Source organism: Betta splendens, chromosome 3, assembly GCF_900634795.4.
Source record: "Betta splendens chromosome 3, fBetSpl5.4, whole genome shotgun sequence".
Lineage (NCBI taxonomy): Eukaryota > Metazoa > Chordata > Actinopteri > Anabantiformes > Osphronemidae > Betta > Betta splendens.
The window spans coordinates 10,319,271-10,347,027 of NC_040883.2; the positions used below are offsets into that span (position 1 = coordinate 10,319,271).

General features: G+C 47.5%; 1 protein-coding gene across 4 annotated transcripts; it reads left to right on the forward strand.

Annotated features, from left to right (window-relative positions):
- Positions 1-231: 231 nt before the first annotated feature.
- Positions 232-26,310, forward strand: LOC114851809 (golgin subfamily B member 1-like). Of its 4 annotated transcripts, none has more exons than XM_055507277.1 (30): positions 232-395; positions 1,472-1,531; positions 2,457-2,624; positions 3,380-3,517; positions 3,729-3,842; positions 3,980-4,132; positions 4,290-4,469; positions 4,622-4,744; positions 4,925-5,038; positions 5,119-5,422; positions 5,608-5,723; positions 5,855-5,972; positions 6,068-6,159; positions 6,256-6,406; positions 8,752-8,858; positions 9,413-9,536; positions 10,260-10,393; positions 10,541-10,588; positions 10,920-11,029; positions 11,378-11,546; positions 11,634-11,738; positions 11,880-23,015; positions 23,185-23,270; positions 23,404-23,437; positions 23,541-23,672; positions 23,759-23,881; positions 24,045-24,136; positions 24,225-24,317; positions 24,394-24,499; positions 24,578-26,310. In XM_055507277.1, the coding sequence occupies exons 2-30, from the start codon at positions 1,487-1,489 to the stop codon at positions 24,734-24,736; spliced, it is 14,574 nt and encodes a 4,857-aa protein (XP_055363252.1). In that variant the 5' UTR covers positions 232-395; positions 1,472-1,486; the 3' UTR covers positions 24,737-26,310. The 4 variants fall into 4 exon arrangements, with proteins under 4 accessions (XP_055363252.1, XP_055363255.1, XP_055363253.1 ...); XM_055507280.1 differs by having other exon boundaries at positions 11,880-22,967; XM_055507278.1 differs by having other exon boundaries at positions 9,413-9,503.
- The last annotated feature ends 1,447 nt before the right edge of the window (positions 26,311-27,757 follow it).

Consider the following 27,757-nt stretch of genomic DNA (forward strand, 5'->3'; position numbering starts at 1 on the left):
AGGCTCGTTAATGACAACGGAACCGACAGAGTTTTAGGAGTATGTGATGATAGGGAGTTAAGTGACACGTTGACTTGTAGAGGCGCTGACAGACGACCTTTTATCATCTCGAGAACATCGGATCTGTCTAATAGGATTTTAAAAGTGATTAGAATCCTGTAGGGGGCAGCAATGCAACAACTTTCGATGCCGCCTGCCGTAAAACCCCAGCGAGAGAGAGGGAAGGAGGCGTCGGCGTTGCGCAGACGCAAGGTCCTCCGACTTGTCTGTTGACAAACGTGAACAGTTCGTACCTGTCCGATGCGGGGCTAATAAAATGTAGTTTTATTGTGTCGCGTCGACGCAGCGAGCTTTCGGCTGGGCTCTTCATGACGCTGTGAATTCTCTTAGAATCCGTGAGTGACGTTTTCCTACACACGCTTGTTGGCTGCTTTGCGGTTGTTGTGCAGTTTAATGCTAACGTTAGCTAAGTTAGCAGAGAGCTAACCCTCATAGAGTTAGCTGGCAAAGTAAAGTGAGCTGGCAGCTAGCTGAATTAGCACCAGCTGTGCTGACCGGTGTCAGCGTAGATAACCGGCCCGGTGCCCGAGGCCTTGTGCTCGAACTCTCAGAGGGACTGCGGCTCAAATGAAGCATAGAACGGGTTAGTCGGGATGTCAAACTAGTTAGCGAAGCTCGGCTGCATTTATTTAACTTTATGTGGCATTAGCTCTTTTTTGACATGGATTGACAGCTTTCCGGCTGCAGTATTTTTACTGTGCTCAGATCCGTGTGTCCCTGCGTAGAGAGATTCCTCATTAACCAACATACGGCCACCACAGCCGAAGGCGGTTCCGCTAACCCGAGGTCAAACACGCCCTGGTTGTATTTAACAGGCTGTATGAAGCTGTAAGGACTCTGGATGTCAAGGAAAGTACCAGACAGCCACGCTGGCCTGGAATGTCAGAGAGAACCAGTCTGACCTGATTATTCTGGTGTCACGTGGCTCGTCCTGTTCAGCAGATCGAGTTCTAGTGAGATTGAGACTAGCACCAGCTCAGGCTTTAACCAGGTCAGTTTTGTGCTAGCCACAAGGTAAACAAGGCCACACCTGTCACTCAGGTTGCAAACTGGTTGATGCCTCTTTGTCAAACAGAGTCTGCGTCCAGCCTGATGTAGTGAGGGCTGGTATCCGTTCCCCTCCCCGACTTAACAAAGCTCTGACCTGTGCTGTCAGGTTGGCTGATTAACTGACCTGGACCCTGCGCTGCTCCGTCTGTCATTTGTTATTCTACGCTGCCTGTAAATATTTAAGGGAAGGAACCGAGAGAGTGTTGTCTGCTGTGTGCAGCTCATTCTCTATTAGTGCTGCTTTCATACTTATTTGGCTGATTCTCAATATATACTTGCCAAGTTTCTCCAGGTCATGTGTTTTAATAAAGCAAAATATTGTATTTTCATTCATCATTTTGTGTGTGTGTGTGTGTGTTAGATCTAAACTGGAACCATGCTGAAATGGTTGTCTGGTGAGGAGGGAGAGCCAGGCTCTAAAGTAAGTACTCATCCTTCTGTTTTATTGTTTCAACGGTCACGTTGTGATTGTTCACCAGTGGTGGCATCACAGACGTCATATGATTTGTTTATGAGCAACATGTCTCATATCTCGTTTCCACTGATCTGTTTTTTACTATAGAAATGTTTTCACATATTCCACATTTGTTTAAACAACTGTTTTGCTCAATTTAAAAAAGTCACAAATGTACTCAAGAGAAGATTTCATGTAATCTGCAGCCTTTAGATTGCTTCCAGTTAATTAGCTAAGTGGAAGCCCAGCGTGCTCAATGCTCACATGCAGACTGGAATTAGGGAGACTGCTGAGCACAGGGCTTTGCACTTCCTGTGAGGGAGAACCTGCTCTGCCTTGAAATCCCTCTGCTTCCACAGCCTATTTGCCTCACAGCCTATTTGCTTTTCCTTGAATTAGTTCTTGGTAGAAATATAATAAAAGCTGGAACTGCTCAAAATGTTTTGTTACAAACACTATTTAGTTTTGTCATTCAGCAGATTTAAGAATTATAGAATAGGAAGTCCCAATCTTAGCTGATACTACTGCAGCATTTATTGATTTACATATGGGTTAGTCTGTGTGCAGCTGCAGTTGGTTAAAGTGTGGTGCTGATGACGCCAAGCTCGTGGGTTCGAATCTTGCAGCAGGAGTTGAAAGCCTGATACTGTAAATGTAAAAAAAACTTGCCAATAACAACCGTGCAAATTATCCTCTGTGGCAACTCCTTATGGGGAAGAATACAACTGGGTATTGAAACTTTTGCATTTAGCTAATTCAAAGAAGAAAAAAATTAACAGTGCTCTTATTTCAGGCTCAGATGTCTTATATGCGTTTTAGCCAGGATGTGTCTTTGTACTCTGTGCCTATTTGTATGGGTCACTAACTGTCCATATCCCTTGTTTCTCCTCAGGGCCCTGGTTCTCCCTACAGTGGTGGTGGTGGTGGTGGTAATGTTGGAGATGTTGCTGTGGAGGAAATGTCAGAGAGGCTGAGCCAAACGGAGCAGCTTGTCACTCAGCTGAAGGAGATGATCAGGGAGAAGGATGCAGCCCTTCGCGCTAAGGATGACCAACTGAAGGTGAGGACGATGGCTGTTCTGGTTTCAGAAGGCTAATAGCAGTGAAGGAGAGAGTTTAATATGTTGTAGGGCAATCAAATAAATTAAGGAGTATCATCATAATGAAAGTTTGTCAAGATACTGGTATTAAAACATTGTTAGTTAAGTCAGATTAGGTATGTTAGTATTTCTAAAGCTGCAGACGCATCAGGACTTTGTGTGTGGCTGAGTCAGGCACAGCTGGTCACATGATTTAATCTAAAATACCGTAGTTAGAGCAACAGGGGCTGTTGCTGTTAGTTCCTGAGGCCACGGGGTAAAAATCCTGCTTTAGTTAACAATTAACCTCCTGAGTCAAAGTCTGTCAAGCCATAATAAAGACAGGAATGCGAGGTTAGACGTTACATCACCCGATCTTGTTTGTCTTTGATCCACATTATGAGAGAATGGAAACAAGAACATTACAAGCTGGTCACACGTCACTGTCTACGTTCTGCCTGTTACTTCAGTTCATGTTACGTGTTTCTGGCTACATTTAATTCTGTCTGATAGTGTAACTAAACCCTTACCTTTAAAGTATTGTTTGGCATTTTGCCTTTTATTTAGAGAAGGGCCAGAGCATATGGTGGAAGACAGAGCGCGATGGGGTTACATGTTCTAAAGACAATCAGCGGGAACCAAACCCTGGTGGTTGCAGTTGTGTGACTCTAACCTCTAACCTCTCGCTGTGTGTTTACATGTCACATATGGTAAACACTTAATTGTCTGGGATTCAGGTGGACAGGGAAGCGTGTGAGGCTAAACTGTCGAAGCTGCGTCTCCAGAACAAGGCCAAAGTGACGTCACTCAGCAACCAGCTGGAGGAGCTGAAAAAGCAACAGGGCGGTCAGGGAACGCCAACGCACAGCAAGAAGGTACAGGCACACAAAGGTTCATGTGTGTGTGGGGACTACACACACGAACCAGTTACTAAACCTCAACTCCAGCTCTAGGTTTTTAACTTGTGTTCCACTTTGGGTTGGTTCCATCAGAATCCTTGTGTATACAAAACACAGCAACACTGAATCCTTTGTGTTTTGTCTGTTCTGGCAGTTGTAGTTTATTAAATGCTTTGCTTTATATCAGGGGTCCTCAGAAGGAGGAGAACAAGCCAGTCGGGGCAAGATTGTGTTACTAAAGAAAAAAGTTGAGGAACTAGAGCAGCAGGTTGCCCAGAGGGACGAGGAGCTGGGTAGCAAGGTAAAATATTTGTGTTTTTTCCATTTGTGTTTCCATACCCTGTGGTTTGTCACGGGTAGACTTACTGGGTGAGAGGTAAACAAGCACTGAGAACTGTTTTAATTTTTCAAACCAAAAGTGCAACTCTCTTCACTCAGAGGATGATGCTGGAGTCACAGCGGCAGCGAGGCGAGGAAATGGACGCTATGCTGACTGAGAAGGACAAGAAGCTGGCAGAAAAAGAAGCCTACATTGTTCACCTCCAAACAGCACTGGCAGGAAACCAGCCCATGACACCAACGCCACAAAAGGTCACAGTCACACTTTCCTGATACAGTAGTTTGCCATTCACATTGTGGGTCAGGTCACAAGGACCAGATGAATTTTGGTAAATGTTACGAGGAAATAATCCTCGTTTCCCAGTGCAGTAACCAACACTCTGACCGGTGCTGTTTGGTTCCTCCTCAGGCGGCAGAAGATAGTGGAGCAATGACTGAGCTCCAGCTATTGGTGCAGAGTCTGACCAGGAAAGTGGGAGAAGCAGAGGAGCGCTACAGTTTACTGCAGGAGCAGACGGATAGCCTCAGAGAGCTGCTGGCCACAGAGAAGGAGCAGTACAGCCAGAAGGAGACCATGTACGAACAGAATGTAGGTGTAAAGGATTTAGAGCCTGCAGTATTTTCTCTCTGAATATTTATAAATGTATACAAGCAGTGCTGCTTTTGTTGTTCAGTTACACTTTTTCGTGCGAGATATGCAAATTATCACATTATTATACAAGTCTTCTCTCTACTTTTCAGATCCAGACATTCAAAGACATTATCCTTCAGAAAGACAACCAGCTGACGGAAATCAACCAGATGCATGAGCAGGAGCTCTTCCGTTTGGCAGCCAAGTCTGATGCTAGCGCAGATTTAGAGCAGGTAGTGACAACACCTGGTTGGGGGAAGGGAAGGTTTTTATTTGTTTGTGTAATGTGCAGTTGACTAGTCTAGTTTATTTTACACAGAAAACATTAACATTCCAAGAAGACATTCTTTAGAAATGAAATAGAATAATACTTATCAATATTAATAAGATGGCCTTAATTTTCCTCCACTCAGCTTTTGAAGGCTCTAAAACAGAAACTCCATGAGAAGGAAGAGGTGCTGCTGGGTAAAACACAAGTCATTGATGTGCTGCAGGGGGAGGTGGATGGCAGAGACCAGCAGATAAAGGTCAGTTCCCTTGTTTTAATCCAAACATCATTGCTTTTTTCTCTAGTGTCCAATCATTATCTGCTTTATCTTCTCCACAGGAGCTGACAGAACGACTGCGACGGTTGCAGGTTGAGCGCGAGAGCCTGGAATCCAAGATGGAGGCGGAGAAGCATGTGATGAGAGCACAGCTTCGCGATCGGGTGGAGAAACAGCAGGCGGAGGTGCAGCGACTGACTGAGCAGCATCAGGCACAAGTGAACCAAATTCAACAGGATCTTCTTAGACAGATGGAGGAGCTGAGGAAAACCTCACCTGCAGCACCAGCCGCCAGTCAGGAAGAGCCAGAAGGTGGACACACATTCACAGATTCAGCCTCCATCCAAAGAATAGCTGTACTGGAAGGTCAGTTTATTTTCTAGTGTCATAATTTCTTTTAAATCTCCTTTTGCAAAGTGATTGCATGGTGTGATTAGTTTATTATGATAAGTAAATCTGTGGGTTTTCATCAAAACAACTTGTCTTCCTGCAGCCATGAATCTGACACCTTCAGCTCTGTCCCTGACTTTCTCTTTCTTCATTTTTTACAGCCCAAGCAAAGCAAAAAACCGATGAGGCCAGCAAATCAGAGGCCAAGTTCTTAAAAATGAAAGCCTGGTCCAAATCTCGAATCAGACAGTTAGAGGAGGAGCTGAAGAAAAGCCAGGTGAGATGGGCATTTAGGTTCATGAGCCATCTATCTCTTCATTAAGCAGGACAGTGTTTTTGACAAACATCCAAAAGAAACCGAAACACGATCTGTACCGATGTGTTTGTAACCTGACCCGTCTTCTTTAGGCTGGGGGAGCTCCTCCAGACCTCACTGCCCTGCGTAGTCGTATTACTGCTCTGGAGGAGGAGCGAGAGGAAAACCTCTGGAAAGTGGAGCAATATGAGGAGCTGAAAACGAAGAATGGTAACGGACCCAAAGCCAAATTTGTACATGTAGGCAGGTAAGTCTTCATCACCTGCGTCACTAACACCATTTCAAACCCACTGTGTTACCTGTAGAAATGTTGGGGGCCAAGCTGGTGATATACGAGGAGCAGCAAAGAACACTCCAAGCAGACCTGGAGCAGTTCACCAAGAGGGCTGCCTCTCAGGTCAGGCCTCCAGGACTCCTCCTGTGCTCGGGTGCCGGTATGCTAGCAGTGGCTCAATGCCCATGTCCTGTCTGTCTCTGCTGCTGCTGACCACAGGCAAGCGAGTCGGGCAGCGCCGATGACGCTCAGAGCCAGGTCCTGGAGTGGCAGGAGATGGTAGCCGAGGCAGTGAGCGCCAGGGACCGGGCCAGGGAGGAAAAGGCCGCCATGGCCCTTCGCATCAGCCACATGGACGAGGAACGAGAGGGTAAGACCCCAACGTACTGCCGGCCGGGTTGCAGTTGGTAGATATAAGTAACTTATCGGCAGAGGAACGATGTGAAAACCTGGTTTAGCAACACAAGCATTGTTTATTTCATTTATATCCTGTAATATCCTTAAGTGACATTTGTGTTTACTATAACATGCAAAGTATTTTTAACTTGGCATAACCCAATATTTAGACCAGTGACAGTGAAGCTGATATTTAATCACCATCCTGTTGCTACACACTCTCATCACACATTCTTCATCAGACACCAGTTAGTGAGACTGTCCCTTGTATTTTTAAACTTGTGATCCCTGTGCCATTGTCAGGACACTACTTTTATCAGCTCTGTGGTTGTTGGGATTTTTCAGTGACATGGTTTTGTACTGGGGGTAATTTCCTCAGTGATTTTACATGTACAGTTAGTTAAACTGGTCATACAAAACAAGCCAAGTCATTGGTCCTGGTGCTGCATGACTAAGTGACCATTGTTGAGCTGAGGAGATTCATGGCATCAGTGAGGTGGATGATCATCAGTTCAGCAGCAGCTTCAGACCTGGTGTCAGGCAGGATTTGTGTTAATGTCCTGTTGTGTGACTGAACATTACTTTCTTTTTCTTTGTTTTCCCGTCCTCACCTTTTGTTAACGGGGAGCGTTTGGTTGACCCTGTGCTGCCTCCCATCTCATGGACCTCTACCCCAACTCTCCCTCTCCAGCCCCTGCTCCAGGGATGGGAGCAGCCACACAGAGCAGTTTCCCATCAGTTTTGTGCATGCAGGCTCCTCCAGACCTCTGCAGAGGCAGCTCACTGTACTGCCTGCAGGTCCCCTGACCGTTGCCTCCACTGGGTCGAGCTGCAGGCAGTACAGTAGCAGACTGCTTCTTAGAGGTTCTCAGTTCTTCCTTCCAGTTCCTTTAGCCCTTTTCCTTCTGTCCCACTGTTTCTTTTCTTTGTCCTTTTTATTAACATTTTTAGAAACAATCAATCGTTAATAACATTGAGGCATTGTTGGGGTGGGTTGATTTGTTCTAACTGATAGGACAACTAATGTTTCACCCTGTTACAGAGGCTTTGCCTTGTGACATCAGCTACACAAACAATGATGCTGGACATTGCATTATCTCAGTTTTGTCAGTGTGTCTCTCGTCTGTTACTTCGAGCACTGAGGGGAAACCAGAGTAATGTGATTGCGTTTAGACTCGGCTTCTTTGTTGACTGGTGTTGTTTCTGAGCAACAGTGAAACATATCGACACATGTTTATTGGTGACTTTTGCAGTGCTTTGACTGACCAATGCAGACACGAAGTATCAGTTGCTATAAACTGTACATTGTGACTGAAGCCTCACCAACACTGATGCATGCTATGCTTTTGCTTCTATTTTTCTGGCAGCTGATAACTAACTAACATTACATAGTTACCTGTACAATTCAATCACAATCTTCAGTTATCACATAATCCTGAATGCTCTGTATAACAGTTGCATCATTCTTAAACTCAGTTAAAGGAAAGTGCTGTATCATGCAGACATAACAACAGTACTGATGTGTGTCCTCCACATGCTGTGGTCTGGCTGTTCTGATACTAATGCTGCACTGACCACAGCTTAACCCACAGACCTGCTCTCCTCCTCTTTGCCTCTGCTGCCCCCTCAAATCAACCTGTTGTCACAAAACAGATGGGAACATGTTTTGCTCAGCCTGCTACGTCTCCCCTTGCTTGCATTTTATTCTGCCAAGTGCAAATCCAAACCTCATCAAAGCGCCACCTCCTCACACACACAGTCCAGTCTGTGCGTGTGTGCAGTGGCTTTCAGTGTGACTCATGAGAATGGGCACTGCTCCTCCTCCCACAGCCTCCTCCTCTTCTTCTCTGTCTCCCACATGTTTGAATGCTGATTTCCTCTGCTATGCAAAGTAGGTGTGCATGGCTCTGACCAGAATGTTGCTTTGAAGGTTCATAGACTTTATGCAGGTGCAGACGTGCACAGAAATAAACCGTTTGAGTAACTCTCTTTCTCTTCATCTGTGATTCTCAGTCTTTCACTTCATACTCTTCTTGTTGCCTTCACTGTTTGATGTTTTTCGATGTTATAGAGTTTATTACTGGTGTTGAAAGTGCCTCATTTCCCTCTTAATCAAAATCACCAGCACCTTCTTTACCATTATTCTTCATATCTGCTCTGGAACTCTGGAACCACCACTTTCAAAACATCATCCTCCACTGCCATCATTCTGTCCTACCCACATCCCATCCATACCAACATCCTAAGTCCACCACCCCTTTCCCTGTGGCACAAAACTGATTGAGGATGACTGGTTCTTTCCTGGCTGCTCCGATCCAGCACTGGCCACTCGGCAGCAGGAGTTGGAGGAGGAGCTGGCTCAGGCTCGGGGGCTCGGTCAACACAGGGCCAAAAAACTGGCAGTTCCATCTCAGAGGAGCCTGCAGGTAGGAGGATTTTCAGATATTTGGTAAATGTAGACATGCACTTTGGATGTTTTGTTTTTATTCATATTAAGTAACCCTTCTCAGATGCCCTGTCTTGCAATGTGTCTAAAATAGATTCTTCCATGAGAAACGCGACTCAGGCCCTAATCATTTTAAACTAGCATGAAAGGTGCTGTCATGTAATCATGACAAAGTTGGCTTTGCAGTCATCACTTCTTGTCTGTGTCACCATAAATGGTTCCATAAATGGAATCTAAAACACAGGTTATAGTTTGTTACCTGATCGGACTGGTAGTACAGGGACATGGAGCCTTCTTTGGCAAATGATGACACGCAGAAGTACATGCTGCAACCAAAGCTAAACTCTGCTCCAACCTGATACTGATGAGGCTCAAGTTACAGTACATGCTGATGCTGGACTGACTAACAATCTTCTGAAAACAGGACAACTACTTCATATAACACAACTTGTTAGTGTTTGAATTCATATCTACAGTAAATGTCAGTGTTGCGTTCAACAGCCTTTCAACCTCTGCGTTGTGTTCTACTTGCAGGACGACTTTGAATTTGACGGCCAGGCCTCGTTTCAGGACCCACACAGCACCTCGGAGAGCACAACCCCGATGGAGGGAGAGAACATGGGAGGTTGGTGGCCCGAGTACAGTACCCCCGACACAGGTGTGAGACCCGCTGGGCAGTTTCCACTGGCATGCACACGTCATTTGGGAACCTTAAGTTGTCTTTGGGTTGATATTTTGTTGGTTTCATCATAACACTCCAGACTCATTGTGGCTGTTGGTTAATTGTACAGGCTATTTATTTTGGATTGGAAGGTTCAAACACTCACTCACTGTGTTGCATTCTCATCAGTTGACAGTGTTTGTGTTGGACATGTGCTTGCTGGTTGACCTGACTAGTGTTGTTGGGAATATTCTGGTGAAAGCAATAAATTGTATGTGAGTCTGTCCCAGCTGTGGTAAGTTTGTGGGGTTTTTTTTTATTGTTTGCATGTTCTTCTCCTCTTCGTTTCTTGTGTTGTATGTCTACGATAAAGCTCCTTTTTGTCATGACGCCAAAAATTACATCAGGAAAATCTTAATAAATACACACAAATGATGTGCTGTGCAAGTGCTTTACATACTGATTATTGTTGTGGGGTCAGTGGCAAAATTGTGATTCTTAGAATTTTATTTCACATCCTGTCTGTTAATTGTTTCTTCTGCCAGTATCCTTTTTATTAATATTTATATAGATGGTAAAAGATTCAGCATTCTGTAATCTTTGACTCCCACTGATTCATGTTTCTCGCTGCCCACACTTAGAGTTTAGTTTATGCTTCTTCTTTCTGTGGTCTTTTTTTATGTGTGATTCCCTAAAACATTTCTGCTCTGATGATTCTAGGGGGGTTGCGCTCTGTTGTGGAAGAGTTAGAACTGGAAAGGAACCAACTGCAGGAGCAAATACTGAGTTTGGAGGAGCGCTGTCAGGATCTGGAGGACCGACTGCAGCTGCAGGCTCGGATAGAAACGCTGCAGGTAATCTCCACATACAGGACCAAGACTGCAGCTGTTCAGAGACAGTAGCTTCAGGTTTAGTGATAGATGGAACCAACTTAATGCTGAGTGAACTGCACGTTTGTACACTGGAGGACTAGGATCTTGTAACAAACCCTTCTAACACAGGTGACGTATGATGTAGATGACGATGAGCAGCCATGTTGGGTCTCTCAGGTGTGTACGTGTGCGGTGGCGGCTAACGGTGTGGTGTGCTTCTTTAATCCACGTGTGCTAGATAACATTTTAGGCCAGTCTAGTATTCTGTTGTACATTCACTGGGTAATGCAAACAGCATTTTAATGGTTTATGTTGAAATGAAATGGTGAGTATGAAAGTCAGAAATTACAAATGGAGAAAACACTCCTATCAGTAGCAGCGGTTGTGATGGTGAATAGCATCTCTAAAGCATTTCTGCTTCCATTCATGTCTGTGTGCAGTAACGCTTTGTTCAGTCTTCTCTTGAATCTATATCTGCATGTTGATATTTGTTTTTCTGCCACAACAGAATGAATCGGAGAAACTTCAGAGCCAACTGGCCAGTGTCAGGAGTCAACAGAGCAGAGATTCAGAGAAGCATCAGCTACTGGTTAACAGTCTAAACGAACAGCTCAAAGGGTAAAATCCTCTTCACTGCACATCTGCTGTTTACTGTGAAATGTGTCAGTGCATCTTTAATAGACACCACCAAGATCCGACCTGCTTTTCCTGCATTTCCTCGAGGTCTACAAATGTTAATTTACTATTTGTGAAAGGGTGCATGTCTGAATTAATGCTTGATTTAATTTATTAGGGTTGTATCCTATATTAAATCTAAGTCTGTTAGATGTATCTTATTTTAAGCGGCTAATTAAACCACTAAAATCATTTATGCTACAATCATCATTGAATGTTCTCTTTGTGAAGACTGGCTGACTTTCATAATGCAGCCTGGTCTCAAGTGTCAAATGTTTTGCCATGTTTCAGGCTGAGCGACACACAGGAGAGCCTGGAAAGCTCCCTCATTGAGAAGGAGAACACTTTGGCCAAGACGTCAGAGAAACTCGAGCTGATCAGCAGCCTCAGGGAATCTTTGGGTGAAAAAGAGATTCAGTACAAGGAGGTGACTGAAAAGCTTGTTCAGACGGAGCACACTGTAAGTTCCCCCCTGATGCTTAGCTTTAGCATTTTGTCCCTGTTCTTTTTGTCACATTTTGTAAATTTCTGTTTTGCCATTTTGTAGCTCGAAAATATTTCTAAGAAATGCAGCAGCTCAGAGAAGCAGTGCTCAGAGTTGAAGACTGAGGTCGCCGACCTGCAGCAGAAGCTGAATGTGCTGAAAGAGAGGGTATGATTTTATTAACAACGTTAAATTGTGTGCGATTTTATTCCTTGGCCCCACTTGTAGTAAAATACGACACGGGAAATCTTTGCACTAGAAAGAAAACATTTTATGCTTTCTTGTGTTTTTTTGTTTGTCTTATTACAGACACAAAAGCAGGAAGTCATCAATGAGACATTACAAACTGAACTGGATCAGACTAATGAGGAGCTGGACAAAATTAACACCACCCATTTGGAGGAACGTGCCCAACTTATCCATGACCTCCAGAGCTGTGAGCGAGAAATTGATGGTCTCAAAGATATTTTGTTGGAAAAGGACAAGGAGATTTTGTCCCTCTCTGGGAACATGGCAGAGTACGCAGAACAGGTCACGGTGCTGAAGCAGGAGATCAGACTGAAAGAAGAGCACCTGATTCATGTAGAGCGTGCGCTGAGTAAGGCAGAGCAGGAAGCCATTGTTATCAGAGACTCTCAGACGTCAGACCAGCAGGCCCTGAACAGTAGGATCACAGAGCTGGTCGGGAAACTCACAGACAATGAGACTGAGTTGGTCAAATCCAAACAGGACAGAGACTCCAAAGTGGCTGAGGTGGAAAATCTGATGAAGCAGGCTGAAGAAGACAAGAAAACCATTCAGGACCTCCGAGGGGAGATTCAGAAACAGACTGTGAGCCATCGTAGTCATCTTTCCGAATGTGAGACTCACATCATGTCTCTAAAAGAGCAGCTGACTTTGTCAACTCAAAAGCTTCGGGAGTCAGGAGGACTCACTTCACTGCTCAAGGACAAAAGCAGTAGCAATGAGAAATTGCAGCAGCAGCTTAATGAAAGAGAGCAAATGTATGAAAAGGAACGGAAATCCTTCAAGGAAGAGCAGAATAAACTTGTGTCACAGATAGAAAAATACAATGAGGACAATAAGTCACTGTCTAGACAATTAGAGGAGCAGGTCCAGAGGGAGGAACATCTCAAGAAAGTGATTCAGGAGAAACTGGAAACTATAGCATCACTTGAAAATCAACTAAAGGCAAAGGATCAACAAGCTGAAAACGAGAGGGACAAATTCAACAGTGAGCTGCAGTTGTGGGATTCAGAAAAAAAGAAGTTGAGCAGCGAACTTCAAACCAAATCTGAAAGTATTTCTAAACACAAAAACATCTTAAAAGGCTTAAAGACAGAGAAACAAGAGCTGCAGGACAACCTGAAAGCACTGAACGAGGAGCTGGAGCAACAGAGGAACAATGTCAAAGAGCTGAAGGGCAAGGTGATGTCTGCTCTGGAAATCAACAGCAGTCTGGAGAATCAGATTCACTCCCTTACGCAAGAGAAACAGAGACTTGAAGTGACGGTCGCTGAAGTTACAGCTGAAAAGGAGATGCTGTCAGCAGTTGTTTCACAACACAGCAAAGTGATTGAGGAGCAACAAAAGGATAAAGAGGAACTGACGCTTCGAAATGACGAGTTGAATAGAGATCTTAAACACAGCGCACACTCCAACTCTGAGGCACTGCTGGCAAAATCAAATGAGTGTGGTCAACTAAGCCAGTTACTCAGGGACAGTGAAGATAAAGTGCGGCACCTGCAGGAACAGGTGCAGAGTCTGACCTCTGAGGTGGACCAGCTCCAGCTCAGCGTTTCAGACAAAGAGCAGACGGCCACTCGTCTCATCGGTCAGTTAGAGAATCTACAAAACCAGCAAACGCGCCTTCAGGAAACCCTGTCTCACCTTCAGCAGCAGGAATGCAGCCTAAAGTCTGCGTTGACGGAGAAGCAGGAGGCCTTTCACACGTTGCACAGTGAAGTTTCAACTCAGAGGAACATTGTGTCTGAGCTGCAGGCTGAGGCCAAGTTACTCCATGAAGAACGCTCACAGCTCAGACAACAAGTGAAAGACCTACTGGAAAACATGACGCAACAGAGTCATAAACACAAAGATGAGCTGGATGAGGCAAACAAGACTATTAAGTCGCTGAGTGACCAGGCCAGCGTCATGGAGGAGAACACAAGACGGCTGGAATCTGACGCAGAGCGGGGACGAACAGAGCTGCTCAGCTTCAACAGCCGCTTCCACTCGATGACTGAGGAGAACCAGCAACTTCGCGCCGCTTGTGAATCCAGAGAGAAGGAGCTTGCACAGGAAACGCAGCGTGTATTCGACCTGAATACTCAACTACAAGTCGCTCTGGAGCAGAATTCAGGTTTGAATGTCAGGATCAGCAGCCTAACAGCAGATAATCAAAGACTGCAGGAAGAGCTGGCACACAACGTTAAATTGATATGTGAAGTCACCAATGAGAGGGGTTTGCTCCAGGAGAAAAACAGGGGCCTGGAGTCTCAGGTCTCAGACAATCAGAAAACGATAGAAGGTTTAAAGAAGACCAACGAGGAACTGACTTCTGCAGCAGATGAAATAACAAAAATCCTTAAGGAAACGGAAAAGTCGAATTCTGCAGGTTTGCTTGAGAAAACCAGTGAATGTGCTAATCTGTCCAAAATGCTGAGGGCGACAGAAGAACAACTTCAGCGTTTACAAGAACAAGTTGAAGGTTTAAAGATGGAAATCGGTCAACTTAACCTGTCCCTGAATGAGAAAGAACAAACGGTGTCGGAGCAGAGATCACAGCTGGCGGCACAGAGCGATCAGCTGCTGCAGCTTCAGGACACGATATCAATGTTGCAGGAGCAGGGATCCGTCCTCAAGTCAGGGCTAATGGAGAAAGATGTGATGCTTCAGCAGAAATCAGAGCAATGCATCACTTATGAGAACGAGCTCAAGCTGCAGAATGACCTTCTAACACAGATGCAGGCAGAGATGCAGCAAAGAGAACAGGTGTTAAGAGAAGTAACAAGCGAGTTTCAAAGTCATAAAGACGAGCTCAACAAACGCAATGAATCCGTGCTTTCACTCAGCAGCCAGCTTGGTGCCATGAATGAGAGCGCCGCAGCCACCGAGGCTGAAATGGCCGAACTCAAGGCTGCTTTGCAGAAACTCAGCACAGAAAATATGCAACTGAGCCAAGACATGGACCAGAGCAGGGCACAGATCTTGGACTTTAAGGACCGTATTCAAGCCCTGAACGAGCAAAATGCTTTGTTCAAATGTGAACTTCAGAAGACAGTCACCGCTCTGACCGCAGCACAAGAGGAAGTGTCAAACCTTAAAGCGGCGGTCAGTGAGCGAGAAAACGAACTGGAGATCACACGCTCAGAGAAGGATTCGCTTCATTTGAACGTGCAAGAAAAAGACGAGTCCCTGAGACAGCAGCAGGCTTTGGTCCAGCAGCTCAGCAGCACAGTAGCTGTGCAGGATGAGCAGCTGAAGCAGAAAGCACAAGACAATGTGAGCTTGAGCGCAAAGGTGTCTGAGCTACAAGACTGCGTGTCCGCACTTGGGAGTCAGGTTGACAGTCTTAGCGCAGAGTCATTCACACTAAAAGATGCATTAAAGAAGAAAGAAGAGACACGTCTGGAATATCAGAGTCATTCCTCAGCTAGTCTGCACGCCAAAGAAGAAGAGTGTGAGAATTTCAAAGAACAGATTTCACACCTGGAAGAATCTGTGTCAAAGCTCAACGCTACCATACAGGTACAGGCAGCTGAAGTGGAAACTCTAAAAAAGGACCTGGAAGAAAAAGAAGCAGCTCTTTTGGACAAATCCAGGTCTCTTCAGGATGCTCAGCGGAGAGCGGATGAGGCTTTGCTTTTCAAGTCTCAGTTCACGGAAAGTACAGAGTTGGTGTCGCAGCTTCAGTCTGAGTCTGAAAACCTCAGAAGGTCAGCAGGAGAAACACAAAGTGCCTTCAACAACCTGCAGGAGAAATATGCAGCCAACCTCGAGGAGCTACAAGATGTGAAGAAGCACCTGTCCCAGCAGAGCGATGAGGTTCTTAACCTTCGGAACGAGCACCTGACGGCACAGACCAGAATAGAAACTCTGAGCCATGAGTTGGCTGTGGTCAGTCAGAAACTCAAGGAAACCGAGGAGCAGAACTCCAGCCTGTTGCAGGAGAAGGAAGAGGCCTTCGCTTCTCACCAGGCAAGCGTGTCGGTGCTCACTGTCGAAACGGAACGACTCAAAGCACAGCACCTTCAAGTCGTAGCACAGATGAACGCACTGACGGAGAATCTGGAGCAGAGAGAAATGGCTCTACATGCCATCAACAGCCAGTACACCGCTCAGGCCAAACACGCATCTCAGTTCGTCTCAGACATTCAGAAATTAGAAGAGCAAAACAAGAGGTTAAAGGATGAGGTCAGTCTGTTCAGGGACGAGCATCAGGGGCATCTCAATGCCGCCCGCCAAGAGAACGCACGTTTGCAACAGGAGGTGAAGAGACTCACTGCAGAGAGGGAAGAGCTGGAGCAGAGACATCATCAGATACAGATGTCGCAGGTGCAAATGGAGCAGCAGTCTAGCAGCCTGAGCCAGGACCTGCAGCAGATGGTGTCTGAGAAGCAGAACCTTCAAGCCAAGGTTAGTGCCAAAGATCAGGAACTTTGTGAATTAAGAGAGAACGTTCAAAAGGTAGAGCAGATACTGCAGGACTCTGAGAAGGAGTGGCTGTTAGTGCTGGAAAGAGAAAAAGAGCACAAGAACCTCCTAGCAGAGCAGTTAAGAAGTGTTGAAAATGAGATGAAAGCTAAAGATCTTAAAGTTAATGCTTTAAAGCAAGATTTGGACAGTTTGCATGAGAAACTTGAGGAGGCGTCCTCTGCAATTAGGCAGAGATCTGATCAGCTGAGCGCCAAAGAGGTGGAGGCATCGGCATCCAGGACTCAGCTGGAGAAGGTGTTAGCATCAGTTCAACAGAAGGATCATGAGAACAACAATTTGCAGCAGACTCTAAAAACTATGGAATTTGACTTGCACAAACTTCTAACAAGAACAAACGGTGGCCACGTAGACTTAGCGGCCTCGTCTGAGTCGTCATCTGCCTCGTTACAGGATCTGCTGAAGCAGGTACAAGAGGCTCATGAGTCTGAGGTTGATGCTTTAAAAAATGAGTTGGATGAAACCGTTACACGGTTACAACAAACCCAGAATGCACTTAATGAAGGAGACAGGAGTATTAACCAGCAGCTGACTCTTCTACAGGACACTGTAGAACTTTTACAAAATCAGCTGAAAGTGGAAAGAGAGAAAGTGAAAGAAGCTGCTGTGAGACACTCGTCCCTACTCAGTGAGGCGCAAGCAAAAGACGAGCAAATCAACTGCATGAATATCCAGATAAGTCAGCAGAAGGAACTGCTTGCTGGACTTAGTCAGCAGTTAAGAGATAAAGATGCATCTATTGCCCAAGTCATGGAAGCCGCCGCGAACGAAAGAATGAAACTCAGCGAGGAGAACGTGTCTGTAAAAGCCAAAGTAGAAAGCATAGAGCAAGAGCATGCAACCTCCATGAAAGGGCTAGAAGACACCTGTCAGCAGTTAGAGGAGCGTCTGTTCGCTGTTCAGACTGAAATCGAGGCAAATAAATTAGAGAAACTGGAGCTACTTAAGAGAAATGATGATCTTAATGCTGAGCTAGCAAAGGGATCTAAAGAAAAAGAGGCTGTGAAGAAAAAGCTTCAGGCTGCTTTAATCGTAAGGAAGGAGCTGTTGAAAAAAATAGAGCAGTATGAAAAACAGAAAGAAGAGAGTCTGAGTGATGAAAGTCAGGTTTCACTCCTAAGAGAAAAGGTGGAGGAAGTAAGGAGTCAGGCTCAGGCTGCAGAGAACACACATCAAGAACAGGTTTCCTGTCTTGAGAAGAGCATCGCTGAGAAAGAGGCAGAGATCCTTCAACACAAGATGCAAAGTGATCGATTTGTTACACAATTAGAGATTTTGGAAACGGCACTAAATGAGAAAGAAGCACGTCTGTCAGAGCTGTTGCGAACTCTGAATGAGAAAAACGCCATGTCTCAGATGCTTCAGTCGGTTTCTGAGGAACGAACCAAATTTGAGCGAGAACGTAACGAGTTGGTGCAGAAGTTAGAGGAGCTTCAGAGTGAAGTCAAGGGCTGTAAAGACGAGCTGGAAGAAAAATCCTCCTCTGCTGCAACAGTTGTGGACTTAGAAAGCGAGCTTGCACAGGTGAAGGTAGAAAAAGCCATGCTGCAGAAGAAGGCACAGGCGGCCATGTTGGCTCGCAAAGAGACAATGAAGAAGGCTCAGGAGCAGGAACGGAAGCTGACCCAGGAACTGTGTGAACTGAAGGACGACTATAAGGCTCTTCTGGAACAGCACTGCCAGCAGACAAACCAACTCAACGCTGTCCAGCTCAACTTTGATGAGAACGTCAAGGAACTGGAGCAGCTCCACAAGGCCTGTTTGTCTCACGTGGGTGAAGTGGAGGAGCTGAAGGTGTCTCTGGCTGAGAAGGAGAGACAGTGTCAGTCCCTGATTCACTTGCAGGCAGAGATGGAAAGTGTGAAATCAAAATTTGATAACGTATCTCTTGAACTGTCAAATAAAGATGAGGCTCTCTCCATCGCAGAGCAAAAAACAGAGTCTTTAAAATCTAAACTACAGATGGTGGAGAATGAGCTGGAAGAAGTTAATGTGGAGCTGAGAGAGAAAATCGCAGCCGTCAGAGCAGCAGAGCTGATGGCTGAACAGGAGAAGGAAGCTCTGCTTCATGAAAACGCTGCTTTGAAGACCCAGCTGAGCACAGCACAAGTTACACAAGAGCATGTTCATGCTAATAAAGAGAAGTTCCAGACGTTGATGGAGCAGAAGGAGGCTGTTTCAGCTCAGTGCAGCCTGATGAAGGCAGAACTGGAGGCAGCAGTTGCATTAGTTTCACAGAAATCCTTGGAAATGTCAGCCTCCCAGAGGACGTCAGCAGAAATGCAGCAGCGGCTCAGTGACGACCTCGAAAAAGCAGAGCTGCGTCGTACTGAAGCAGAAAAGGGTTTGGATTTGTTGAAGCAGGATAAAGAACATGTTGTCAGATTAAACGACGAACTCCGAGACGAGCTCACAAAGCTGAACATGCAGCTGAAAGACGCAGAGAAGCTGAACCAACAGCTGCAGCAACAGGTGGAGGTTCTCAGAGAGACGCCGGTAAAAAGCTGTGACGAAAGCTTCCAAGTCCAGCTGAAAGAAAGAGAAGCTTCCTTAATAGAGGCTCAGATTCAGCTTTCAGAAAAGGAAGAACTCATTGCTGCACTTGAGTCACAGTTACAGCAGCAAGTTCAAATCCATGAAGCTGTCATTCAGAAAATGAGAGCAGACACCGATGTGCTCCAGAGAGAGAGCGAGCAGGACAACCAAGGCAAAACGGCTCTTCTGAACAGGAAACTTCAAGCCGCTCTAGTGTCAAGAAAAGAGCTCAAGGAGGAAGCAGCCAAACTTAAAGCCAAGGAAGCTGCTCTGGAGTCATCAGTGCTGAGGTTGGAAAAACTAAATACAGACCTGGAAAGGTCTGTGTTGTCTCTGACCCAGGAGAAGGAGCAGCTCAGCGCAGAGGTCGACCGCATCCTTCATGAAAACCGAAGCTTGTCGGCAGCCTGTGACAGCTTGAAGCTAACCATCGAGAACATCACCCAGCAGAAGCAGGCGTTCTCCTGCCAGCTGGAGTCTCTGAAGGACTCTCAGACAGAGGAGCTCTCCAAGTGGAAGTCCAAGCACGCAGAGCTGAAACAGGAGTACGAGTCTCTCCTCCAAGCTTATGAAAACGTCGGCAGTGAGATGGATAAGATGAGACAGCTTCTGGAAGGGGCCAAACGAGATCGGCAGGAGGCCCTTAGGAAGATGCACAAATACGAGAGTGAGCTTAAGACTTTGCAGGAGAAGCAAACTAGAGAGAGAGACGAGGAAAACGAAAGCTTGAAAGAGAAATATCAAAGGATTGAGGAGCTGCAGGAAGAGAATCGGAGCATCAGACAGGAATTGACGGAGATGGATGAAAACCACAAAATGGTAACGTCGGAACTGAATGATCAAAAACAACGACTGGAGGTTGAGATTTGCCAAATAAAAGCATCAACAGAAGATCTACGGCTGAAACTCACTGAGCTGCAAGCTGAAAACAGCCAGTTGGCAGAAAGTCTCGAAGAGGCCAACAGCTCACTGAAAAGTAAGCATTTGGAGTCAAACACATACACAAACGTCATGCAGCTGAAACTCGATGAAGCGCTCACTCTGAACAATGCACTGACTGCACAGATTGAGGCACAGAACACGGAGCTGGGTGCTCAGGTGGAAATCAACAACTTTCTACAAAAGGAGAAAAAGAATCTGTTGGACAAAATTGAGAAGATACAAAATGATTATGACTTGCAACTGGGAAAGAAAGACGAGGTGATTAAGGAGCTGGAAGGCCTCATGACCAGGCACAGTCAGGAGACCATCAGTCTAAATGAGAAGGTGAGAATCCTGGAGGACGACAAGTGTCTTCTGCAAGAGGAGCTTGAAAATGTTCAAGAGATTTCAGACAAAGTGAAAAATGAGAATGAGTATTTGGAAACCGTGATTCTCAAGAACTCTGAGAGAATCGATGAACTGACCGAGTCTGTGAACGTCCTGCAGAGCCAAAGCACTCAGCTGTCCATTCAGTTGGCTGCCAGTAAGGAAACCAGTGACCGGGTTCGCCAAGAAAAGGAAGAGGAGCAGCTCCGATTAGTTCGAGAGTTTGAGCAGAAACTCAAGGATCTCCAGAGAGGCAACCAGGGCTCTAAAAATGTGAAGAGAGAGCTGCAGGAGCTGCTCAAGGAGAAGCACCAGGAGATAAATCAGCTGCAGCAAAACTGCATCAAATATCAAGAAGTGATTTTAGATTTAGAGAGTTCTCTGAAGAGCTCGCAGTCGGAGCGTGAGCAGGCGGACAAAGAACAGAAGAAGAGTGCCGAGAAGGTTTCAGTGTTAGAGGAGCGGGCGAAACGCGCTGAAGCTGAACTGACCTCCCACCAGAAGCTCCTGCAGGAGGCCACAGAGGAGACGGAGCAGCTCCAGGCTGAGAGGGAGCGACTGGCTGCGCAGGTGGCACAGCACAGGAAGCCTGAGGCGCAGGCTGCAGTAGAAGACGAGAGCCGCTTCCATTCCTACGCCGAGAAGGAGTCTGAGTTACAGCGGCAGATAGAGGAGCTCCTGTACCTAAAAGGCAACGAGAGTCAAAAGGTCGATGAGCTGAAACGGCAACTAGACGCTCGAGACCTGCAGGTAAACGCTCTAAAGAGGGCGGCGGAGACCAGCGAGGCCAGGCTGTCCGCGTTGTCGTCCACTCCTCACGGCGCCGAGGCTGCAAACCTCTGGAATGATCTGTACCAGAAGAGCCTCCACGAGAAGGACAACCAACTGCTGGAACAAGGTTTTGTGATCAAGCGCTTCCTGGAGGACATGAGGGCAAAAGAAAAAGACCTGAACGAAGTGCGCGTGGCCAAGTCGAGGCTGGAGAGGACGCTGAGCGAGTACTCGGTGGCCGCCGCCGCTCAGCAGAGGCAGCTGTTTGTGATGAGCGCCAGCAACGCCGAGCTGTCCGAGTCCGTGGAGCTCATGGCCGTGCAGGTGAAGGAGCTGAGCGCTCGGGGGGCGAGGGCGGAGCAGGAGAAAAAGGCACTGATCCGGCAGCTCGCCGACAGGGACCGCGCCCTTTCCCAAGCGCAGCTGAGTCTCCAGCAAACTGAGAAGATCAGCGCGGACGCAGAGGCTCAGTTGCTGCTGTTACAGTCGCAAAAGGACAAAGTCCAGGGCGACTTTGAGAAGCAGGAGGGAATCTGTCTGCAGCTGAAAACGCTCCTCCAGAGCAAAGACGCTGAAATCTCCTCGCTGCTGTCCTGTAAAGACGGACAGATGTCGGGCTACTTGGAGCAACTGCAGGCCAATTACCGCTCCCAGGCGGCGGTGTACGAGGACAGGCTGACGTCTGCGCGCTACCAGAGGGAACAGGCCGGCAAGGAGTTGAGGGCGATGGACGCCAAGGTCAGAAATCTGCAAGTTAAAGTCAGTAAGGACACCCAGGAGAAGGAGCAGATGGCGGCGAAGGTGGAGTCGTTCAAGAACTCCATGGTGTCTCTACAGGGTGAGCTGGAGCGTGTGATGTCAGAGTACAGGATACTGGAGGCGAAGAGCGAGTTGGGCTTGAAGGGCAAAGAGGGTTCGCTTGACAGTGAAGGTGGTGCAGCCAAAGGCCTTAAGCACGAGATAAGGAAGCTGCTGCATCAGATGGACGATCTCAACTCGGAGAACGCGATGCTCAGGGCTCAGCTGCTTCGCTACAGGGAGGACCTCAATCAGGTTTTATCTCTGAAGGACAACCAGCTGAAGGTTCTGCTCAAGAAGCAGCAGGATGTGATCAGAACCCTTGAGCACCAAAAGGCTGCCGCGGAGAAGCAGTCCAGGGAGTCTCGCCTGGAGCTACAAAAGGAGGAGGAGGCGGGTGCAGCCTTAAAGGCTGAACTGTCCAAGCTCCAGGCTCAGGCATCGACACTGAAGACGGAAATACTGAACCAGAAAAAGGAGAGAGCCACAACCAACGAAGGCAAAGTCATCGCAGACCTGCGGGAAGCCGTCGCAGCCAAGGCTGCCGAATGCAACCACCTCCAGCAAAGACTTCTGTCCGACAAAGTCGTAATCGACGAGCTCAAGGAAAAACTCCACGTCGTGGAAAACGAGATAGAAAACAAGCTGGCTGCCGCCGAGGAGAAGTACAACAGCGAGCTGCACGCGTTGGAGCGCGAGGTGGAGCTGATGAGGAGCGAGCGCGAGGCGGCCGACCGGCGGCTGGCAGAGTTCGCGAAGGAACTTCTGGAGATGGAGCAACAGTTGTCAGAGGCCAAGGTGCAAAGTAAAGACGCCAAGGCCCAGAAGGAGGCCCTGTGTAAAGCCATGGCTGCTTTGCAGAACGACCGCGACCAGCTCATCGAAGACTTCAAGGTCCTGAGGAACCGCTACGACGAGGAGCTGAGAGAGACCCAGGCGGCCTTCAACAAGGTGGAGCGCAGTCTGCAGGACGCCGCCTCAGACCTGGCCGCGTTTTCCAAAGAGAGGGACGTCCTTGTTCACAGGCTGAAGGCCGTGGAGAGCACAGACGCTCACACGGAGTTAAACAAGATGGTGGATGAGCTGTCAAAGGCCGCCTCAGCAGGAGAGAAGGAGCTGAAGCAGGCCGTCCTGGAGAACGAGGCGTACCGGAGGCAGCTGTCGGCCTTCTCCAGGTCCATGGCCAGCCTGCAGAACGACCGAGACAGGCTGATGGACGAGCTGCTGCAGGTCAGACGGGCGGCGGAGTCCGGTCCGGGTCCAGATGCTGTGAGTGGGCGGGCAGGCAGGGCTGTGCAGAGTGAGCAGGAAGGCCTGGTAAGTGCAGCCAGCGGCTGCTGCTTGCGCTTTCCTCTCACTGCTGTGTTTTCATTGTGTGGACAGCATGAAGGCTCAGCCATCGCTTCACCTTTGTTTGCATGTCAGTGCCTGTTGCTCACTGGGACTCAGTTTCTGTTTCTGACCGTGACTGTTTGACTTTTTGCAGAAGATGCAGGAGCTACAGCAAACAAGACAGGATGTTCCTCCTGGGAAGGAATCCAGCGGATCCCAGGAAGACGTGGCCACGCTGAGGTAAAGGAATCACACCTGGACACTTGTTTTTCTCCAAACTGTACAAAGCACCTGCCAAACGCTGGTTGGCATTAATGTGCAGAGTTTTTCTGTGTTCAAAGCAGCTTACTCATATTTAACATTTATTGTGTAGGTCACACAAAGAGGACCTCACAGCAGTGGTGAAGGTGAGTTTATTTAATCTAACCCAGTTTGGTTCTACTGGATAACTGTCAGCATGTAAACCAAACAGCTGTGACCCAGAATCCTGGTGTGTTTCCCTCCATGCAGCAGGAAGCCGCTGCTTCGGAGGAGGTGGTGCACCGGTTGGAGGCAGAGCGGCTCCGGCTCCACACAGACCTGCAGCGCTGCATGTACGAGATCCAGCAGCGAGACCAGTACTTCCAGCAACTCGGCACCAAGGTGGGTGTCAGAGTGGAAACCTAGCGACCGCATGGCAAAGAAACGGAGCGCCCTTCTAAAAGCAGCTTTTGCTTTCTCCCTCAAAGTTACAACAGGCAGTGGAGGAGAAGGGAGCTGCTGCAGCTCAGCTGAGGACTGTTACCCAAACGCTGAGGGACACACAGAACCGCTGCCACTGGCTGGAAAGTCAGCTTCAGGGACAAGCTCAGGTGAGAAGAGTTAAAGCGTCTCCTAGCTGTACCCCCCCCCCCCCCCCCCCCCCCCCCCCCCCCCCCACACACACACACACACACACACACACACACACACACACACACACACACACACGCTGAAGCAGGACTCCTCTGACGCCTTCACCACTTCATCCACCAGGGGTCAGTGTTCGCTGAGGTTGCACCAGGAGCCCCACAGGAGAGGAGCAACGTCTCGGACCTGTCTGACGCCGACGCTCAGCTGAGGGACAGGTGGGGAAAGCGGCTCAGGTTGTGCTACAGTATGTGCGTCTATGTAACGTGCTGTTCAGCAGCTGTTTCCATGTGTGTGTGTGTTCAGGCTGCGTGAGCTGGAGCTACATCTGACAGACGAGCGAGCCAGGAGGGAGTCGGCCGAGGAGGCTCTGCGTGTCGCTGAGGACCGAGCTAAGAGGTGACGCCCTCGCCTGTGTCTGGGATGTCGCTCCACGTCTGCGCGGCGCCACCTCTCATGCTGTTTTTGTGTGCAGTGTTGGCTCCAGAGACGGGCAGAGGGACTTCAGTATCGAGATGGACGCGGAGGAGGAGTGGGAGGCTCTCAGTCTCAACCCGAACCAGCCTCTAATAACCAGAACGGTACGGAGCAGGTCTGAGTCCTAGCTGATGAGCTCATCATCACCTCGTCCCGTCTCACTCTTCCTTCTCCGCCTCCAGGTGAGGGGAGGGATGGTGACCTGTCGACGCTGGCTCAGGGGCAGGAGCCTCTACTTCTCCAGGCTGCTGACGAGTCGCGCCCGCTCTCGATATTTCTTCTTGGCCTACTTGTTGACGATACACGTGCTTGTGGTCATGTGCCTCACGGGTGTCGTGTAGCTGAGTCGCACGAAGGCTCTGGACGTGAAGCGGAAGTCTGTACGTTTTGTAACGCATGGTAAACACTAAAGCTGGCTCGTCGACCGCAGCAGCAGATGCTTCCAGTGCTCTCCATGAGTCACACCTGTCCTGGATGATGTTGCCAGGAAACTAAGTCATATTTCATCCGTAGGGTTCATGCTCAGCTGGTCACAGTGTTCTAAGCTAAACAGCTGCTTGTTTGCTTTGGTTTCGTTTTTGTTCCTAATTTAATAAGACGGTTTATGAGCACAGGTTTGCTTAGTCAGCAAATGTTTGTGGCGAACTAAGCCTTAAGACACGATGCTTAGCTTGAGCTTTAATGTAGACCTAAGGAGAAAGGGCAGAGTCATCCTCTGGTTTGATCCTGATCTAGGATCAGCACAAACTTCCCCCGTCTGTCAGCTGCTCGTTTTACATCCAGATCCAGACGTCAGCACCAGCTGCTGCTTTCTGCTTTTGTACCTTGCACATAATCGTGATGCTGAGTTAAAACTATGCACTGATTCTCCATGTGGATGTAAACCTCTTTAGGCTCGGACACACTACACCGTCACCCTGTTCCCTTTAAAGTGTGAAGCTGTGTGTAGATCAGCGACTACAGTGTAACGATGTGACGTCAGTGAGTCCTTGTCTGTACAGACTCCGTTTATTTCCTTCCCCAATGTTTGTACAGTTCTTATTGTTTTTTTTATTTTTTTATTGTGTTAATCTAATGAGACTGTTCCTACACAGCACGCTTCTTTTTAAAGGAGGCCGGAGAGGGTGGAACCTCTCTGTACTGATCCGGTTCTGTTGAGTTCAGGGTAATGTCTGTACATACATTGTAATTTATGGACAGAATCTATTTATGGAAAAGCTTAAACTACTGACACGTGTACAGACTTGTCGAGTGATGCTGTTGCCTTCTGATGACGTTGGGCTTCACTTAGTGCGATACTGTCACACGTGACCTTTTTAGTTCACATCTCAAACGAAACCAATAAGACGTGTTGAGGTTTTCTGCACTTTTCCACTCCGGCGTGTGAGTCGCTGGTCCCGGAGGGAGCATCAGTGACACAGAGACTAATGTCTCCAGTGGTGTTCAAAAAACTCTACATATTCACCTTGGATGAAAGATTAAAGATGTCAATAATTCACAAATGTAAATAACCTTTTTGTGCGGTTCCTTCTTTTACTGTCATAAACATAATGAAAACATAGTGGCTCAGGAACAATGTTGAGGCCAGTCCAGCAGAGGGCAGCAGTCAGCTACTGAAGCACAGCTTTACATCATTGATTGAGTTGTGACGTTATTTGAGTTCTAGAATCCTCCAGGTCATTGTAGCAGTTCAGCAAAAAAACCTTTAAAATTCCACTCAAGTACTAATGTCAGTCTACACACAGGACCAGTACAACTGTACAGGCTTGTTTGAGCTTTATGCTGAGGCCTAGACTTAGATCATTAACCTCCATCCTGAGTCTCAGACCATGTAATTGTGTTGTTTTCCTGATTTGGAGCTTCACCTGCAAATAGATGCAAATACTGACACAATAAACAACTTTATTTATTTTGGTTTTGGGCAATAATCAACTTTATTTATGGACGTTACATGTCAAATGAATGAAGGGCGTACTTTTACCAGGTAGTGAGTGTCCGTGGTTATGGTGGAAGGAGATCAACGGGCCTTTAGTCCAACTTCAAACTAACATTCCAGCATCTGCTTCCATGAAATTGCGCTCCAGGATCTGTAATGACCACATTACGCCAGCAGGGGGCACCGTAACGTCAGAACCGGCTCAGCTGCTCCTCCGTGTTCTGACATAATCAGCTTGCCTATGAATGTTCATGAGTTTGCCCCATTTTCCTCTTTTACTTCGCCTCTGCTGCTGCTACAGCAGCTGATTTCCTGCCTCTCAGGCCAGTGTTGAGCCTCATAAATATTTATGAGGAAATGTCTTTACTTGTGTTTCAGACAAGATGTCAGCATGGTGTGTTTAGAGGGTAGGACCTGCACTAACATGGTTCTTCTGACAGCAGCAGCCTCAGGCCGCTGGTCTCCAGAGGCCCCGGTCTGCAGCCGGTTCTGTGTCGTCACCAGCGTGAAAACAGTCCTTCAGCTGCTGGTGACCCATTTGCCTCCAGCACCAGAGGAAGAGAACCGGAGGAGTAGAAGAAGCAGGACGGGGAGGAGGTGGAGGTGAGAAGATGTGGGAGTCTGCTATGATTAATGTGTTTTCAGAGAGAGAGAGAGAGAGAGCAGCGAACAAGGGCACCTGAGCTGTGTGGTGGTGGATCAGCCCCGCGCTAAGTTAAAGGGACGTTCCACACAAAAACAAGCCCAGCTTCAATATGAAGCAGATCACAAGATCTCACTTCAACACCCAGCAGGAACCTTCTCTGGGGGGAAGTGAGGTTTGTTGGTCAAAAAAGGAGGTCCCCACCCAGAATCCTGCTGATCGGGTCCCACTGGTACCAGAGGACCCATGCGGTCAGCAGAGTTAACTCCATTATTGGTTATTTTTTAGTTGGTCACTTTTGGCTCAGACTTTTCTCTCTACCACCTGCTCATCAGCTGCTCCTTAGCCGGTGTCATCCTCCATCAGTGCCCGTGGCTTCTCTACTGCAAACATCCATGTGGGTGGATCTGGAGCCAAGTCACAATCATCCAGATGTTGAGGCACACTGGCATCTGGCTCAGTCGCTGCTTTGACCCAGAGCCTGAGGTCGTCACCACCTACGGGCTCTGTGATGATGTGTTCAGGTCCTCTTTTCATCTTGTTCATGCAGGCTGCTCTTGCTGCTGAATGAAGCCTTCGTAGGTGCAGGAACCTCCACCACAAACCTCGTCTGTGAACTAATTTCTCCCTTCCTCCTGCTGGATCATGATGGGTGAACATTACAGCTGGACGCGTTCCTCCTACATGTTTACATGCAGAAACTCTCCTGTATTCAGACTTTATAGTCTCTGTGGGGAAACTCAATTTGCAGCTCGATAATCAAAGCAATCAAGCGCACATCAA

What these genes read in the sequence shown, in the direction of transcription:
- LOC114851809 (XM_055507277.1), top strand. Translation starts at nt 1,487, where the DNA reads ATGCTGAAATGGTTGTCTGGTGAGGAGGGAGAGCCAGGCTCTAAA. An exon ending in AGGAGCTGAAGAAAAGCCAG is followed by an intron (nt 5,724 to 5,854) that starts GTGAGATGGGCA and finishes CGTCTTCTTTAG; the next exon opens with GCTGGGGGAGCTCCTCCAGA. An exon ending in GCTGAGGACCGAGCTAAGAG is followed by an intron (nt 24,318 to 24,393) that starts GTGACGCCCTCG and finishes TTTTGTGTGCAG; the next exon opens with TGTTGGCTCCAGAGACGGGC.